Genomic DNA, 16,096 nt, shown 5'->3' on the forward strand with positions numbered 1-16,096 from the left:
CACAAAGAAACGCCCAAATTCTTCCCCCAGAGCGGTGGGCCGTGGCCTCATCATGCAACACCCGGTATCAGAGGGTGTCTGAGAGAGAGAGGTCTGCTCTCACGCGTGGGCGGCCGGGCTCGGGGAGGAGGCCCCTGGAGCAGCGCACAGAACCGACAAACCTGCTCCGATGCAGCCGCTGGCCCTGCGGGTCTGGGGCTGTACTTCGAAGGCTCCCTGGAGGAGTCCGGGTGGCAGCGTTGCAGAAACCACCTGGCTTCCCCTGGGGTCTCGGGGGCAAAGGCCACCAGCCCCCTCCTTACTCCAGGCCCCTCGGGGCCCACCCCTTCCTAACGGGCCAGGCCCACCCGTGCTGCCCCAGGGCCCATCCTGCAGGCCGCTCCTCACGCCCGGGAAGTGTCCCCAGCACAGGGCGGAATCTCTGTCTGCACCTCCCGGCGGACAAGCTCCTTGCCCCCTCTCGCCAACAACCCCGCCGGTGCCGGTAAAGGTGCCTCCGGCCAGTCACCCACCTGCCACAGGACCTGACCCCACGCAGCCCACCCGCCGGCCAGGACTCACGTGCAGCGTGCCGGGGCCGCCCTCCAGCACCACGCAGACGATGGGGATCTTGATGGCCACACCTGGACAAGGCACCGCGCAGTGAGGACAGGGCTCGCCCTCCACGGAGGGGGCTCCTTCCCCCCCGCAGGCCGCGACCCGCCTGCCTTTCCTGGAACCTTCTCAGGGCCTCACTCCAGGCAGGGCAGGGCTTCAAGCCCTGGACACACCCGCAGTGCATGGAGGGAGCCAGGTACGGGGACCGCCCTCCTGTACCTCCGAGCCCCACCCTGGGCTTTCGCCCAGCCCAGCAGCAAGGGGAACGTGAGGAGCCTTTCGCCTCCCTGTCCCCGGCAGCAAACCGCTCTCCCAGTGCCACCAACGGGCCCCTCACACTCACCCGCCCCCCGAAAGCCCCCTGGGTTCTCCTCATCAAAGCAGGGCTCTCAGCGTGTGCCTGGGCACTTACTGGAAATGCAGGCTCTCAGCCCAGCCAGGCCTGCTGAGGCAGAGACCCCCGGGGGGGGGGGGGCCAGCACTCTGGTGACGCCCCCAGGGGAGTCTACGCACTAGGAAACTCGGAGGGATCCCCCCAACCCGGGCGGGGTTAGGCCCCTCCTGTTACCTCGAGCCTTCTTCAGCCTCTCTTCAAATCACGAGCTCAACCCTGCATGTGACTCCCAGGGTCCCCCGCCCACCCCCCCACCTGGACGGGAAAGATGTCAAATTCTGAGACTGGACTGTCACACATTCTGACTTCGGACCTGGGACTGCGTCTGTGGTTTGGCCTGTCAGCGGGGAGTGAGGGACGAGTGTCCGGCCCACCTGAGTGACCTTCCACTGGCTCAAGGCGGCGAGAGCAGACGGCCCCATGGAACAAAGTGCGAGGAGACGTCTACGCACGCCGTGAGCGCCACGCCTGCTGGACGTCCGGTCCCGGCCGGCCGTGTCCCTGACGCTGTGGCCCCCCGCTGCTGCCTCTACCCCGAGGGCGCCGCCCACCTCCTCGCTCCTTCGTTTGCTCCGAGATGAACTTCTCCAGCTTGGTCCTCAGAGGAATCTCAACCCCGTACTGGCCGTGGGTCCCGTCGTCCACGAGGATGAAGTGGGAGTGGTTGCTGTCCAGGCAGGTCAGGCTGCCCTGGCCCTCCTCGTCCAGGGTGTACTCGGCGGGGAAGCCGCCCTGGGGGGCGGGGCAGGGTCAGACAAGACCGCGGGAAGTCGGCACCCTCAACGCTAGGCGGCTGAATAAATCCCCCCGGAGATACCGCACCCTAATCCCTGGAGCCTGTGACTGGTGCCCCGTCTGGAGAAGGTTTTTGCAGATGTGATTAAGTTAAGGATCTTAACATGAGAAGATTACCCAAGCGGGCCCAGAATGCCCTCACCAGTGTCTTACAAGAGAGAAGTAGTGGGAGAGACGGGAGAGGCCATGTGGCCACAGGGGCAGAGACTGGAGGGATGCAGCCAGAGCCAAGGAAGGGACTGGCGGCGGGAGGAGGCACATCCTCCCTGTGGCGACACCCTGGTTCTGGCTGGATGACTTGATTTCAGAGTTCCGCCCTCCAGGAATGTGACTTAGGGTTGGTGATAGTGTGTTGCGGCAGCCACAGGTGTCGGGGAGCGAAGGCTGCCGCAACAGAGACCTGAACACGTGGCAGTGGCTTTGGAACTGGGGAGAAGACAGAAGAATCTTGAGGCACAAGATAGAGACGCCTCAATGACCTCGAACAGACTATGGCAGGAATGCAGGCGCAAAGCCGCTGCCGGCGAGGCTCGGACGGAGACGAACACGAGACGCGCTCCTGAGGCTGGAGGAGCTGGAGGAGAGAGGCGGAAGGCGGAGCTGGGCCGTGCTCACAGCTCCGCGGGAAGCAGAATTGCAAATGGTGAACGTTTAGCTCAGGGACTTCCAAGCAAAGTGCCGAAGTTGTGGCCTGGTGTCTTTCTTGCTGCGTGTAGTAAAATGCAAAACGAACGTGGTAAGTTGAGAGAAGGACTCGTGGCAAAAAGTGGCCAGGACTTGACCACACGGGAAATGTTGAGCCTGTGAAGATTGTGTGTGATGCTACGAGTCGAGAGGTCGCTGCTGGAGGAGCTTGCGGCAGAGACGGGGTCCAGGGCCCGTTTGCCAGTGGGGAAAACACCGGGCGTGTGACTGTGGGCTCATGCGACCCTCTCCACGAAGCCAGGAGCAGAGGTGGCATCACCCAGGAGACCCGCGGAGGCCCTCCCGCCTGCCGGCTTACGTCCCTGCGACCCGCACGGGAGACCCACAGGCTTTCGCAACCGTTCTGCCAACAGCACCCTGCAAACCTGGACTGAAGGGGACAGAGACGGGACAGCGTGAAAGAAGCCTGTCAGATTCCCAAAATTCTTCCAGCAGAAAGTAGGCAGACGCCCTTCAAAGAACAGGAAGGGTCACCTAAGGGCAGAGCCCAGGCTGAGGGCGCGGAGGGTGGCGCCTCCGCCACAGAGGATTGTTCCCTCTTGTGTAACCGAATGGATTTCCTTTCGGGGCTGGGGATCCCTTTGTCCCTTCCATGCTCCCCCTTTGGGGACGAGAACACCCGCAATGGTTACATTACGCCGCCACCTCCTCTGTATTTTGGAGGCAGATAACTCGGTTTCTGGAGTCACAGGTGCGCACGTGAGAAATTCTCCCAGGATGGATCCTACCCAGTGTCTCAGCGACCCTGAGCCAGATGATTTAGACAAGTTGGGCCCCTTGAGCGGATGATATTAATGTGAGATTTCAAAGTTTGCGTTTACACTGTCATCGGTTGTTCATTTGGGGATCTTGGAACATAGGGTGGATGTGAAATCTTTGGGGACCAGAGGGCGGATAATCGCCACCCAAAGACACCAAGTCCTAACCCCTGGAACTCGCAAATGCTACCTTACTCGGAAACGCATCTTTGCAGACCTAAGTCAAGGATCGAGACAGGAGGGGTTTCCCCTAGATTATCTGAGTGGGCCCTAAATGCCATCACAAGTGTCCTTATAGAAGATGCAGAGGAAGACGTGACACATACAGAGCAGCCAGTGTGACACAGAGGCAGAGACCGGAGTGAGGTGGCCACTAGCCAAGGAATGCCAGCGGCACTAGGAGCTGGGAGGGTCGGGCAAGGACCCTCCCTGCAGCCTCTGTGGGGAGCACAGCCCTCAACACTCGACTGTGGCCGAGTGACACTGATGCTAGACTTCTGGCCTCCAGAACTGGGAGTGGAGAAATTCCTGTTGCTTTAAGCCACCAGATTTGTGACCACTTGTTATAGCAGCCACAAGACACTGGGGGAGGACGGCCACCAGACCAGACACGCATGCTCCGCGGTCCACAGAGGACGGGACTGTGGGATGACGGGGCGTCTTCCGAACTCGGCATGGGGAGTAAAGCAAAGAGTGATCTTGGACGCCCCCAGCCTCTCCCAGCCTCAGCTCTCACTCCGTAGAACGAGCCCGCAAACAGCACGGCCGCCCAGGCCTGCCTCCCGGGTGCATCTGTGATTCCAAAGCAAAGGGAAGGCCAGGCCCGTGGGAGCCGGCCAGGAGCCCAGTGTGCCCCCAGGAGCATTCGTAAGTGACAAAGGGAGTCTCAGAGTCCCAGAGAGGCTCTGCCCCCACCTGGCCTTCACCAGGGAAGAGGAGGAGCTGTGTTCACAAGTCACCCTTGGGGGCAGCTCAAGGGAACTTCCCGACTGCAAATTGAGTGTACGTGTCCTCGTTACACCAGACCTGACGTGTTCTTAGAAAATCTTGTTGTGCGGATCCGACCAGCTTTCCCAGCGCGGCGTCTGTATTTAAGCAACTGCCTCTCGCTGCTGCGGCCGGCCAGCCAGCGGCAGAGCACACAGGGGGGTACTGACCAAATAGGTTCCGTGGAACTCCGGGCTGGAGACCTCGGCGTGCAGAGACTCCACGCCCAGGTCTGGGGTCTGGCGGGCTCAACCCAACTCAGGTGCCCCCTGGCCGTGCAATCGTGGCCAAGTGACTTCCCCCAACTAAGTCTGTTTCCGGACACTTCTCAGAGCAGCTCACCTTCGGGGGCTTGAGCCTGCGCGTCCCGAATCCTCCAGCCACCCCGGCCCCCACCGCAGCCTGGCGCCCACTGGCACCTGCCCAGTGTGGTGTCCAGGTGCAATCACACCGTGCCCGCCCCACCCCTCCTGTGACCAGGGCCCACCTCGGTGCCGGCCGCGCTCACCGTGGGGTGGACCAGCCCCTCCCGGCGGTGGATGGTGCCCCAGGTGGCCACTCCGATGGTGATGACCTCTCCTTCCTTGTAGCTGCTGCTCAGGCTGAAGTCTCGCACTGCCTCGCCCACCTGCTTCATGACGCCGGTGTGGGACCCCCCGGTGATGATCCAGGCCCCTGGGGGAGGAGCGCAGGCAGGCGGGGGCTGAGCGGTCCTGACGTGCGCCCACCACACAAAAGCCTGGCGCTGGAGCCCCCTGGGCCCGATGACACTCACTGCCAGACAACACAGCGCCCTCACTCAGGCCCTCAGACATCACCATGGGGCATCTGCCCAGACCAGGCGGGGGCGGGAGCCCACGTGAGGCCTCACCCTCACCTCACCCCTGCCTGCCGTGCCAGGCTCAGGGCATAGTGTCCCAGCCCTGTCTCTGCCCTGTCACCCCTGCCCTCTGCTTCTGGGACCCCGTGCAGCGACCCCCGTGCAGCAGACAGAGCTCATCCTTGTCTCCAGCCACCGGGTGGATCCCTGGGCGGGATCGCACGCCCGCCCACTGCCCCGCCTCCCGCCCACTGTCCGGCCCAGCCGGGTGGGCTGCTTTGGTCATTGACGCCAGGGCTGAGAACTGCGAGCTCACGCCCGCTTCGCCACCGAGCAGCGGCGGGGGCAGCTCATCTGGCCTGTCCCAGGGTGCAGAGGCGCACGGGCTGGGGCCACCCCGGACACAAAAGCTCGGAGTCACGTTTGCTCATCCGGGACGTCTGTTCCCTGCACACGCCGACCCGACCTCACCCCTGCTGCCCAGACGCTGGCGGTGGAGCACTCTAAACACGTGGCGCTGGCCTTAAGCCGGGAAGCGGGTGGCCAGGACACGGATGCTGACAGCTGAGAAGAGGCAATGTCAAGACAGGTGCTAAAACCATCGCCCGTGATTACCTGGGGGCAGGTGAGAGGTCGCACAGGTCATGCGTGTGCTGGTGGGAGGAGGGGTCGGCTGCATTAAAACGGGCGCCCCGAGACCAGGCTAGAGGTTTGGTTGGTTTATAAGCAGGGATGGGGGACGGAAGCAGCCGGAAAACCTGGGGCTGCAGCTTAGAAGGACCCAGGGCTCCTCGTCGCCAACCGGGAGACAAGATTGCAGGTGTTTTGAGCACCACAGGCCAGGTAGGACTCAGGTGGAGACTGTCACACGGCAAAGACCGAGCTGAGGGCGTGGCCCTCACACTTTCTATTAAACCCAGATCCCGGGGAGAGCTGGGTGACTCCAGCCTCTGCTGCGCCCCCCCGCGCTGCTTCCCTGGGTCAGCCCGGCCCGCATGGTCCACACACCAACTGTCCCTTCCAGGGAACCCCAAGGGGCTTGGAGGACACGTGGCCCACCTGCCCGTGGAGCTCGGGGTTTGGCAGGGCACAAGGTCACAGCACCAAGGGCCTCACGCCGTCTGCGTGGACCCGGGCCCCTGCTTTGCTCTTGCTGGTGGTTGACCCCGGGAAGTTACGTGATGCCGGAGAGGCAGAGCCTCGAGTGTAAGGACGGAAACGATAGTACCTTCTGCGCTGGCAGAGAGACCAGATGACACGGCACACTCACAGAACACGCCACGCCAGCCCAGTCACGCTGGCCGCCCCGGCCCCTGTGCCACCCCACTGAGGATGCTCTCGAGACAAGGCGCAGGCGCCAGCGGGTTCCAGACGGGAGCGAGCGAGCAGCATCAGGACGCGGAGGGAGGCACTGGGGCAGGGGGCTCGGTCCTGGACTTGGCGACCCCCGAGGGCCTCCCCGGTCCCAGCGGCCCTGACTCCCGGGCACTGCCTGTCCCACTGCACACGGGGCCTCGTGTCCTCACCTGTGGTCTGAGCCACCTTGACCAGGCCTCTCCGGAAGATGCTCTTCAGCCTCGGCTTCATGTTGAAGTTCTTGGCCCCGCCGGTCACCGAGATCAGGAGGTTGGGGACGTCTAGGCCCCAGTGCTGGGTCATGAGGTGGTAGATCACACTGGAGGGCGTGTCCTGGGAGACTCGGACATACTGCAGGGGGACCAAAGCCAGTCGAGGGGACCCCGTGTCACAGGTCGAGGCCTCACAGTGCAGCAGAGGGGACAGGCGTGCCCCCCTGGAGAGTAGCACCTTCCCCGGCAAACCTCTCCTGCCCCAGCCCCCGCCACGCCCCCGGCACGGCCCCAGCTCCCCTCCCCTCTGTGTGGGGGCGTCCAGACACGGTCCACCTCACAGGGTCCACTTCCTGCCACAGCTGGGCCCTGTGTCATCTCCTGTGGGTGTGCCCAGCTGTGGCGCTGCTGCACCTCTCTCCCCATGCACCCAGTGCGCCTCCCTCTCCTGCACCCCCTGCCCCAGTCCCTCTGTCCCGTGTCCCTCTGTCCTGTGTCCTGCTGCCCCAGGTCTCTCTGTCCCAGGTCCCTCTGTCCCGTGTCCCACTGTCCCAGGTCCCTCTGTTCTGTGTCCCTCTGTCCCGTCCCTCTCTGCCCCAGGTCCCTCTGCCCCAGGTCCCTCTGTGCCGTCCCTCTCTGCCCCAGGTCTCTCTGCCCCAGGTCCCTCTGCCCCAGGTCCCTCTGTGCCGTCCCTCTCTGCCCCAGGTCCCTCTGCCCCAGGTCCCTCTGCCCCAGGTCCCTCTGCCCCAGGTCCCTCTGTGCCGTCCCTCTCTGCCCCAGGTCCCTCTGCCCCAGGTCCCTCTGTGCCGTCCCTCTCTGCCCCAGGTCTCTCTGCCCCAGGTCCCTCTGCCCCAGGTCCCTCTGCCCCAGGTCCCTCTGTCCCGCCCTCTCTGCCCCAGGTCCCTCTGCCCCAGGTCCCTCTGCCCCAGGTCCCTCTGTCCCGTCCCTCTCTGCCCCAGGTCCCTCTGCCCAGGTCCCTCTGCCCCAGGTCCCTCTGTCCCGTCCCTCTCTGTCCCAGGTCCCTCTGCCCCAGGTCCCTTTGCCCCAGGTCCCTCTGCCCCAGGTCCCTCTGTCCCGTCCCTCTGCCCCAGGTCCCTCTCTGCCCCAGGTCCCTCTCTGCCCCGTCCCTCTCTGCCCCAGGTCCCTCTGCCCCAGGTCCCTCTGCTCCAGGTCCCTCTGTCCCGTCCCTCTCTGCCCCAGGTCCCTCTGCCCCAGGTCCCTCTGCCCCAGGTCCCTTTGTCCCGTGTCCATCTCTCCCATGTCCTTCTCTTCCATGCTCCCCTGCCCTGCGTCCTCTGCCTTGTGCCCCTCTGCCCTACGGCCTGTGCCCTGGCCTGTCACACGGGCTCAGTGGCTTTGCCTCTCGTGGACTCTGAGCTCCGGGGCCTGTCGTGACCCTCGGCCACTCTTGCTCTTCCAGATCCTCATGAGCCCTCAGACACTTTTCCTGGCTGGTGGAGTGGGCAGTTCTGGAAGACCCCTGGCCTAGCCTGGAACTCCCGACACCAGCTCACCAGAGACAGGGCGACCCTGGGGCAGAGTCCGGGAATGGCTGTGGGGCTCCCACACACGGGGGAGCACCAGAATTAAAGACTGAATTGTTGGCCGTCAGAGCAGGTGGGCCCAGGGCTGGCCAGTGTGGGGGCCCCTCTGTTGTCCTGCCAGGAACACAAGCCGCGTGGAAGGGGCTGCGGGAGCTGAGTGACGGCCACTCAGCCAGCTGCCGGGCCTGGCCGAGCCCACGCTGCACCGCGGGTCTTGGCTCCCAGGTTTCTCTCCCACTGTTGACCATGGCATTTTTCCCTAACACTGGCTGACCCTGGTCGGCGACTGTCCCCTGTGGGCAGCTGTGGGGAGGAGGCTGGAGCCGGGGAAGTGTGGGGGCTGGGACCCCAGGCTCGGGCTTGCTGGGCTCACACCCGCCACTGCCGCTGTCACCAGCGCCCTGAGCAAAGGGCGGGAGCCCCCGCCTCCTTCCCGGGTCTGAACCCAACAGCAGGACACCTGCCCTGGTGACCCCAGGACAGAAGAGCCCTGGGCCTAGAGTGCCCCCAACAGGGGACAGTGTGGTGCAGATGGTGCTGGGTACCCGAGATCCTGTCCTGGAACGCTCCCTGCTCCACCCCTTTGGCCAAGTGGACATCGCGGTGAGGGGCACCCAGGGGAGTCGAGTGACACGGTCACACCCAGCTGTTGAGGGGCTCAGGGGCTCCAGACCCCAGCACAGAAGTGAGTGGCGCCACTCCCAGCCCCAGGACCATGGTGCCGACACCGCATCAGAGCCCCGGGAGGCTGAGCCCCGATTCGGCAGGGCTGGGGGCGGGCACTGCTGCGGGGCCAGGGCCACTTCGAGGTGGAGACAGAAGAACCAGCCCCACCTGGGCCCCCCTACACAGCCTCCGCCCTCCCAGGCTCTCCTGCAGCCTTCCCTGCTCAGACCCCCAGGGCTCTCGCCTCTGCCACCAGGGATGTTGACACTTCCCACCCTGGAGCTTCTCCCATCCCCGGCCCCCACCTGTGGCTCTGCCTCCCACCCCACGCTGTTGCCACCACTCCACAAGCACATCACGAGTGTGGCCATGTCCTGTGTCCCTCTCCTTCCTCCCCGCTCCCACCCAGCTCTCACCAAAATGCCGGCACGGGCCACCCAGCCAGAGTCCTCTCGCACCCCCGGGCTTGCACCTCCTGAGAAAGCTCACCGTGACCCCCTGCTCCGCAGAATCGGAGAGCACAGCACGTCTCCCGCTCGCCTTGCAGGCCCCGCCCGCCCTCCCTCGGCAGGTGCTGGGCCCTGTGCCCTGGATCGCCTCCAGCCGCCACTCTCGCCCCAGGAAATCCTGGCCACATGTGTCCCCGTGGGGCCACGTGGCTCCAGCCACAATTCAGGGCACAGCATGGAAACCAACCTTTCCCACCTTCTGGCCCAGCCCTGTGAAGATGATGTCACCAAACGCATCCGTCGGCATCTCCTGGACATGCTTCTTCGGGTCCCACTCCGTGCCCCGGAAGACGTGGGGCTTGGTGGCCTCCTCCAAGTGCTGCTCACGCGTGTAGCCACACTCACACACCACCTTCCTGTGGAGACATGGCACAGGTCACCAGGGGCCGAGGTGTCTCTCCTGCTCCCTGCGGGGCATCAGGGAGACCACCCAGCAGTAATGGGGCGGCCCCTCCCAGCCACGGTGAAAGCCGCAGAGGCCTCGTGGGGAGCTGGGGCCCGTCCCACCCCAGCAGTGACAAGAAGTCCCTCCCCAGGAGCAGCAATTGGGGCTGCAGGGGGGGCCGGCACTTCTGCCCCCACGTGGCCATGAGGCGGTGGGGCTCCTCTCCCCGCCATAGACACGTCACGGGGCAGTTAAAACGCAAGATCCAGAGTCTCTTAACGTAAAACCTAAACTATCAAGTTCTCAATAAAAAAAAAAAAAGTCTCTAATTATACTGAGAACCAGGAAAATCTCCATCAGGATGAGAACAGCCAGCCCACAGCCACCAACACCAGGATGACACAGGGGCTAGAATTACCTGACACGGATTTTAAAGCAGCCACATCAAAAGTGCTTCAACAAGCAATTGCAAATATGCTCAAAACAAACAAAAGAATATACAGTTTTAGCAAAGAAAGAGAAGACACACCAAATGGAAAAATTGGAACTGAAACCTCCAGTGCACGGACGCCCAGCAGCGTGGGAAACCGAGGCAAGAGCCCACAGGCAGGAAGTAGAACCATGGAAATGACCCAACAGGAACCACAGAGAGACAGAGCCTCTGCGACCTGCAGGACTGTCACCAAGGATCGAACCCTCATGTCACCAGACCTGCAGAAGGAAGAGAGCGAGCGCGAGCCCGCAAAGGCACGTGGAGAGATCATGGGTGACTCTCCCCACGTGTGACGGAAAAGGCCTCGACCTTCAGAGTCAAGCACCCAGCGAACACCACGCAGGAGCAGCTCGAAGGGACACGTGCCACGACGCAAAACAGCCCAACCTCCAAAAGCTAAAGACAAAGGGAAAAATCGTCAAGGCAGCAAGACAGAAACGACACCTCACGACAGAGGGAACACATCAAACAACAGCACGGAGGCCAGAAAGAAGGGGCACGCTGTCTCGCCAACGCAGAAAGATAAAAACCGCCGATCCAGAATCCTACATCCAGGAAACTACCATTCGGGGCGAGGGGGAGTCAAAGCTTCTCAGCTGAAGGGCCACCAAGGAATCTGTCACCAGCAGTCCTGTCCTAAAAGAGCAGCTAACGGAGTTCTCCAAAGAGGAAGGAAATAAGGAGAGGAGAGAAGAAGGAATTGTGGAATACCAAAACGGGAGAGAAGCCATGGAAAGAGTAAAAATATGGGTAAATGCATTTTCCTTCCAGCCGACACCCAGCTGCCTCCCGTCCTCGCTCCTTCGAGCCAGCGCCTCCGATGAGTGCAGGTCTCACACCTGCGCTGCGTCCCCAAGCTGACAGGCGTGAGGGCTGCACTGAGACCAGTGGCCCCAAACGGGACGCCGCTGCGGCACCCTGAGGGGGGCGAGAGCCCTCGGAAGCACACCCTGCCCAGCCCGGGTCCCTCCTGCCACACGAGGTGACTGCGCGGTCACACTGGGCACGCACACGTGCCCCAGTCCTGAGGAAAGCTCTGCAGCCGCCACCTCGGTCTCCGTGTGAGGGTATGGTGGCCGGGGAGCAGCAACACGCCCAAAGTCCCGAGATAAATGGTGGCAAACACGAGGGGAAAGGGCTGCCCCGGGTGGCAGTGGCGGAGTGGGCGTGAGACAGGCCCCTGCAGAGCTGGGGAGGCCGCAGGACAGCCGCAGGGGCAGGGAGGCTGGGGGTCCCCCATCTGGACCAGCAGGGTGGGAAGGTCCTGACCCGTTTGATGAAAACACTTACGGCACATAAATACATCTGTTTCAAAGCTGCGCTTGGTGGGGATGATGCTCACCGCTCGCCGCAGGAGGCAGGGGGCAGGAGCCGCGAGGAAGAACACCCTGCCCCCTCCACCTGCTCCTGCCACTCACGGCAGGGTCCGTGCAGGGCGGGGCTCTCAGGGCCTGGGGCCAAGCGGTCGGAAGGGCTGCGTCCGGCTAGGCACTGGGCTCTCGGGGGGCTCCTGCCGGCCCTCACCCGCCAGAGCACTTCGCTGGGCCGGACTGTGTGTCCAAACCGAGTGATTTACGCTGAACACCTGCTCCCTCCTGGGAGTCTGGGTGTGGGGGGCTGCCAGGCAGGGAGTGCCCAGCGAGCAGCCCCCAGTGCGTCCCGGGCTGAGTCTCACAGGGGCTTTCCAGGACGGAAGCGCTGCCCACAGGCCACTGCAGCCGGCACTGCCGGGCACGGGGTGCACTCAGGGTGCCCTGCGGGAAGGAGAGCAGCAGCCCCTGTGCAGGTCCTCCCAGGCCCCGCCAAGGCCGTCGTGAACGCCTTTGCTGCCATGAACCTTAGCCGTGGGCTCCACCACACGTACCCTGAGTCCCACAAGTCTTAGCGAGTCACTGAAACTGGGGGTGGCCTTGGGGACCCCTGGAAGCCGGTCTGCACCACCCGCATCTGCAAAGCAGCAGGCCCCGCCCCGCCCCGGGACCTGTCTGCCCCGGGAGCACCCGGCCCTGCTTGCTCCCACGCAGCAGCGACTCCGGCCACCGCGCCCACCGCGGCTGTCGGGACACAGGTGCTCCACGGGGCCAGACACATGCTGCTCGCCAGCACCCTCTTCCCACGTGCAGCTCCTGGCCCTCAGAAGGAGCTCTGCACCCGACTCAACCCACGGCGGGTCAAAAATATTCAGGAAAACACGATAAAGAACAACGGTGCAACCATAAAAACAATACAAAATTTCTTACTGCAGCGCAGCCGCGGTTATCTACACAGCACCCACGCTGCATACTATTAGGTGTGGCAGGTGACCCGCAGGTGACGGGCAGCACGCGTAGGTCACACGCAAAGACTGCACCACTGCATAGCAGGGACTTGAGCGTCTGCGGGTTTGGGCCTCTGGGAGGTCCTGGAACCCACTCCCCACGGACGCCAAGGGACAAGGGTGTGTTGTCAGAATTGGCGTGGTGAGCCTGGAACTCTGGTTACGTGCCAAGTATGCTGAAGGGACCGGCCACAAAGCTGTCAGCCGGGGCCTGGTGGCAGTTTTGTCCACCCAGGGTCTGCCCTGTCACCGCCCATGAGAAACGAGGCTCTACCTGGAGAGGAGCCAGGCTGGAGCGTGAAGCCAAAACACCCATAGGGCACTTTAGTGACAGAGCCCCGGCAGGTCTCGGGACCCCAGGAGGGATGTCATCTTTTCTGACCATTCACATCTGATGTCATATCACGATCCTCTTCATTCCCCGCACACAGGACGCACCTCCTTCCCCGTACCACTCGGCAAACGTGAGCCGGATGCCAACCATCTGCTGGCACGGGAAGTGATATAACTTCTCTGCCCTGGTCCCAGCCCTGAATCAGCTCAGCCGATGGCGAGAAAGATGCTAGCGAGAAAAACCACACAAGTACAGCGCAACGGACACCGGGAAAAAAGAGAACTACGGCATGGTGGAGGGGAGGTCACTTTCTGGTGTGTGGTCAGGGAGGGCTCCCTGGCAGAGGCAGCACCTGAAATAGGCCTTGAAGGATGAGTAGGAGTTCACCAGGAGGTGAAGAGGGCATAAAAGAAGAAAGCGTGTGGCCCATTTGTGGAACAGCACGAAACGGGTGTGGCCGAGGAGAGAGCGCGAACATGGACCTACACTCTGTTTGTGCCCAAAGGACACCGGCTGCCGCAAGCACTGCAGGGAGGCTCCATGGGGACGTGGACAGACTGGCATCCAAGCGTTGCCATGCGGCAGCCACGTGATGACTGGACCTGTCCCTGTACCTGTCTCTGGTAAAGCAGGGTGAGCGTCAACCTGTTCCCCACAGAGGCTCGGGGTAAAATGGAAACGCTTTAAGGACGCAGGATGTTTCTCCCCTGCGAGGCCCAGGCCGGCCTGGTCAGATCAGCCACCCACGCGGCGTGGGAAGAAAGGAGTGAGTCCCGTAACACAAATCGCCTCACTTACCCAGCATCGGACAGTTTGGAGCTTTCCACGAAATACACACATTCTTTCTTCTTGATGTTTTCAGGAATCCACGAACTCAGATTTTCGTGCTGAGGGGAGAGAGGGCACTTTGAGACACCCAGGCCGTCCTGTGGGCGGCATTCAGACGAGCCCACCCCGCCCTCTCCGGACACACCTGTGCTCCCGCCGAGCCTCAGCCACGCTCTGGGGAAGGGAGTCCAGACTGAGCTCACCCCACGTCCAAGGGCAGGAGCACCCTTGCGAACAGCTCTCAGGGGTAGACCCCAGAGGGAGGAAGGAAGCTATGAAATCATTTGCTCTCGGGCCCAAGTTGAGTGTGCACAGCACTTTACAGTTATGTGTCAGCGCCACCGTCCTCGGGAAGAACGTGGTGTGGTGGAAACACGGGGGCTGAGCAGCAGGGACCTGGCTTCTGCGCCCTCGAGGGAAGGGCAGACGCTACCCTGCCCGCCTGGCAGGGGGACTGCAGAATTCAACGTGCTTCCCACGTGTTTGTGCAGAGGCCCTGGGGGAAGCCAGCCCGGGTGGCCCAGTCAGATAAAGGACGCAAATCACTGTGCAAAGGGAATGGGGGGGTAACAGCTTTCCACGCGCCTCACACAGGACTGCCGTGTCCACCCAGCGACTTCCAGTCAGACCAAGCTTGGGAAACAGTCGTGCAACCCCAGAGGGCCAGCGAACCAGCCACGCAGCACTCTCCCGGGTCGCTTCTCCCAAACAGCCAGCGGACCCTCGGCCCACGCCGGGGGTCGCTGACTGTGCCCCACAAGGGCTCAGCTGACCTGGCCAATGGTGACCTCTATTACCAGGGGCCCGGCTGCAGGCTGGCCAGCCAAACCTACCTTTTCACTGCTACCAAAGGGACCCTGCAGCCTGTGGCTCTTGCTGAGGCTGCTGTTGCTTCGCCGGAGATTAGAGACCGTCCCCAGATCAGCCATCCTCCTGGGCTGCCCCCCGAAGCCCTCCTCCTGCTCGGAGCCCACTTTCCTCAGAGGGCGGGGCTGCATCCCAACTGCCCCGCGCCAGCTTCAGCAGGGCCTCCCCTTGCTGAGTGAGGGGTCTGGGAACAGCGGGCAGCTGCTGAAACAGAAAGCAAAATGAGACCGATGTTCTGAGAGGCCCCAGTCATGTGCTTCCTCTTGCAGAGCCCCCCTCTGTTCCTCATTTGTCCGTCTGCACAATTTCCCGGCTGCCCGAGCTCTGTCCCCCGTGGGGCCCCTGGGCAGACTGGAAGCACGTACACACTGAGGGCCCCAGCACCCATTCATAAGGGTGACAACCTCAGGTCCTTGTGCAGGGCCGGAGGGAGAGCTCCACCCCGCCCGGTGATGCCCAGAGCGCCAGGGCCACGGCAGGAGAGAAATCGCCGCGGCGCTTCACATGCTACCGTGCATGTCTGTGGTTTCGCAACTGTGCGGCTCCGCGCATCTCCTCTTTCCAAACATCTGTTTGCTTCTGTCATTTTCCAGAAAGGAAAAAGAGCCCCCACGGCCCACACAGGAAGTTTGGGGGGTGTCACATCTCTCCACTCCAAGAGACACGGCCGCTAATTAGGACAAATCTCATTTTCTCAAACCCTCCGTGGTTCTGCCGTGGTCTTCATCACTGAAGCCACAGAAAGCCACTGACGATTTTCATCGTTTTACAGATGAGAAAAATAAACGTATGCGAGTCCTGCAGGGCTTCCCGGGCCCACAGCACCCGCGATGCACACACGCGGCAAAGGGCTCTGTCTGTCTCGCCGGAGTCCTGGCTCACGTTCCCCTTTCCCAGACCGCCCCCTGCCCCCAGTCGCAGCAGTTTGCTCAAACCCCAGCTGCAAAGAGGCCCCTGGGAGCTTGTCAAACCCACTCCACTCCCCCCCCCCCCCCCCCCCCCGCCGCACCCCAGGCCTCCCAGGATAGAGCCGGAGCCCCTGTGTGGGGGACAATGGCTCAACCCTCCCTCTCCTCCCACTGCCCAGCAGGAGGGGCCGCCTCAGACCTGACAAAGGGCCCAGCCCACCTCCTCTGGGGTCCTTGCAGCCAGAGTTACACGCTCCATCCCTTTCTTCACAGCTCACCTAAAAGCAGTTTGGGCCGCCCTGATTTGCAGCTAACACGCTCCAAAGCAACTGCCACAGCTGTGTGTGTTGAGAACACTCTGGAAGTCAACGAACTTCCAAGAAGACAGGTGGGTTAAGCCGGCCAGAACATCAGCAAGGCCGGGTACAGGCGAGTTTCCAAATCTGAGCTCTGCACTAGTGTGTCTGGCAGGAGAGGGGTGCTCTGGGGCCCAGGGACGCCAGGAGGGGCATCCACCCCCTTCCCTGTCAGCCACGGGCAGTGCTCCCCACCCCCTCCCGGTTGCAGGGCTGGCGGCTGAAAGACCCTCGCCCAGGCAGAGACGCCAAGGCCAAAGAGAGT

General features: G+C 62.8%; 1 protein-coding gene across 2 annotated transcripts in view; it reads right to left on the bottom strand.

The window, feature by feature from the left end:
- Window positions 1-15,338, bottom strand: part of TRPM2 (transient receptor potential cation channel subfamily M member 2) — a 58,786-nt gene extending 43,448 nt beyond the window's left edge. For both annotated transcript variants that reach the window (XM_069474905.1, XM_069474904.1), the window contains exons 1-7: window positions 14,534-15,338; window positions 13,671-13,759; window positions 9,531-9,699; window positions 6,583-6,763; window positions 4,745-4,911; window positions 1,543-1,723; window positions 562-623 (exon numbers count right to left, since the gene is read on the bottom strand). In XM_069474905.1, the coding sequence (XP_069331006.1) occupies window positions 562-623; window positions 1,543-1,723; window positions 4,745-4,911; window positions 6,583-6,763; window positions 9,531-9,699; window positions 13,671-13,759; window positions 14,534-14,698 (1,014 nt within the window). In that variant the 5' untranslated portion in view covers window positions 14,699-15,338. The remainder of the gene's footprint in view (window positions 1-561; window positions 624-1,542; window positions 1,724-4,744; window positions 4,912-6,582; window positions 6,764-9,530; window positions 9,700-13,670; window positions 13,760-14,533) is intronic.
- Window positions 15,339-16,096: the final 758 nt, after the last annotated feature.

The sequence above is a fragment of the Eulemur rufifrons genome, chromosome 7 (genome assembly GCF_041146395.1).
Source record: "Eulemur rufifrons isolate Redbay chromosome 7, OSU_ERuf_1, whole genome shotgun sequence".
NCBI lineage: Eukaryota > Metazoa > Chordata > Mammalia > Primates > Lemuridae > Eulemur > Eulemur rufifrons.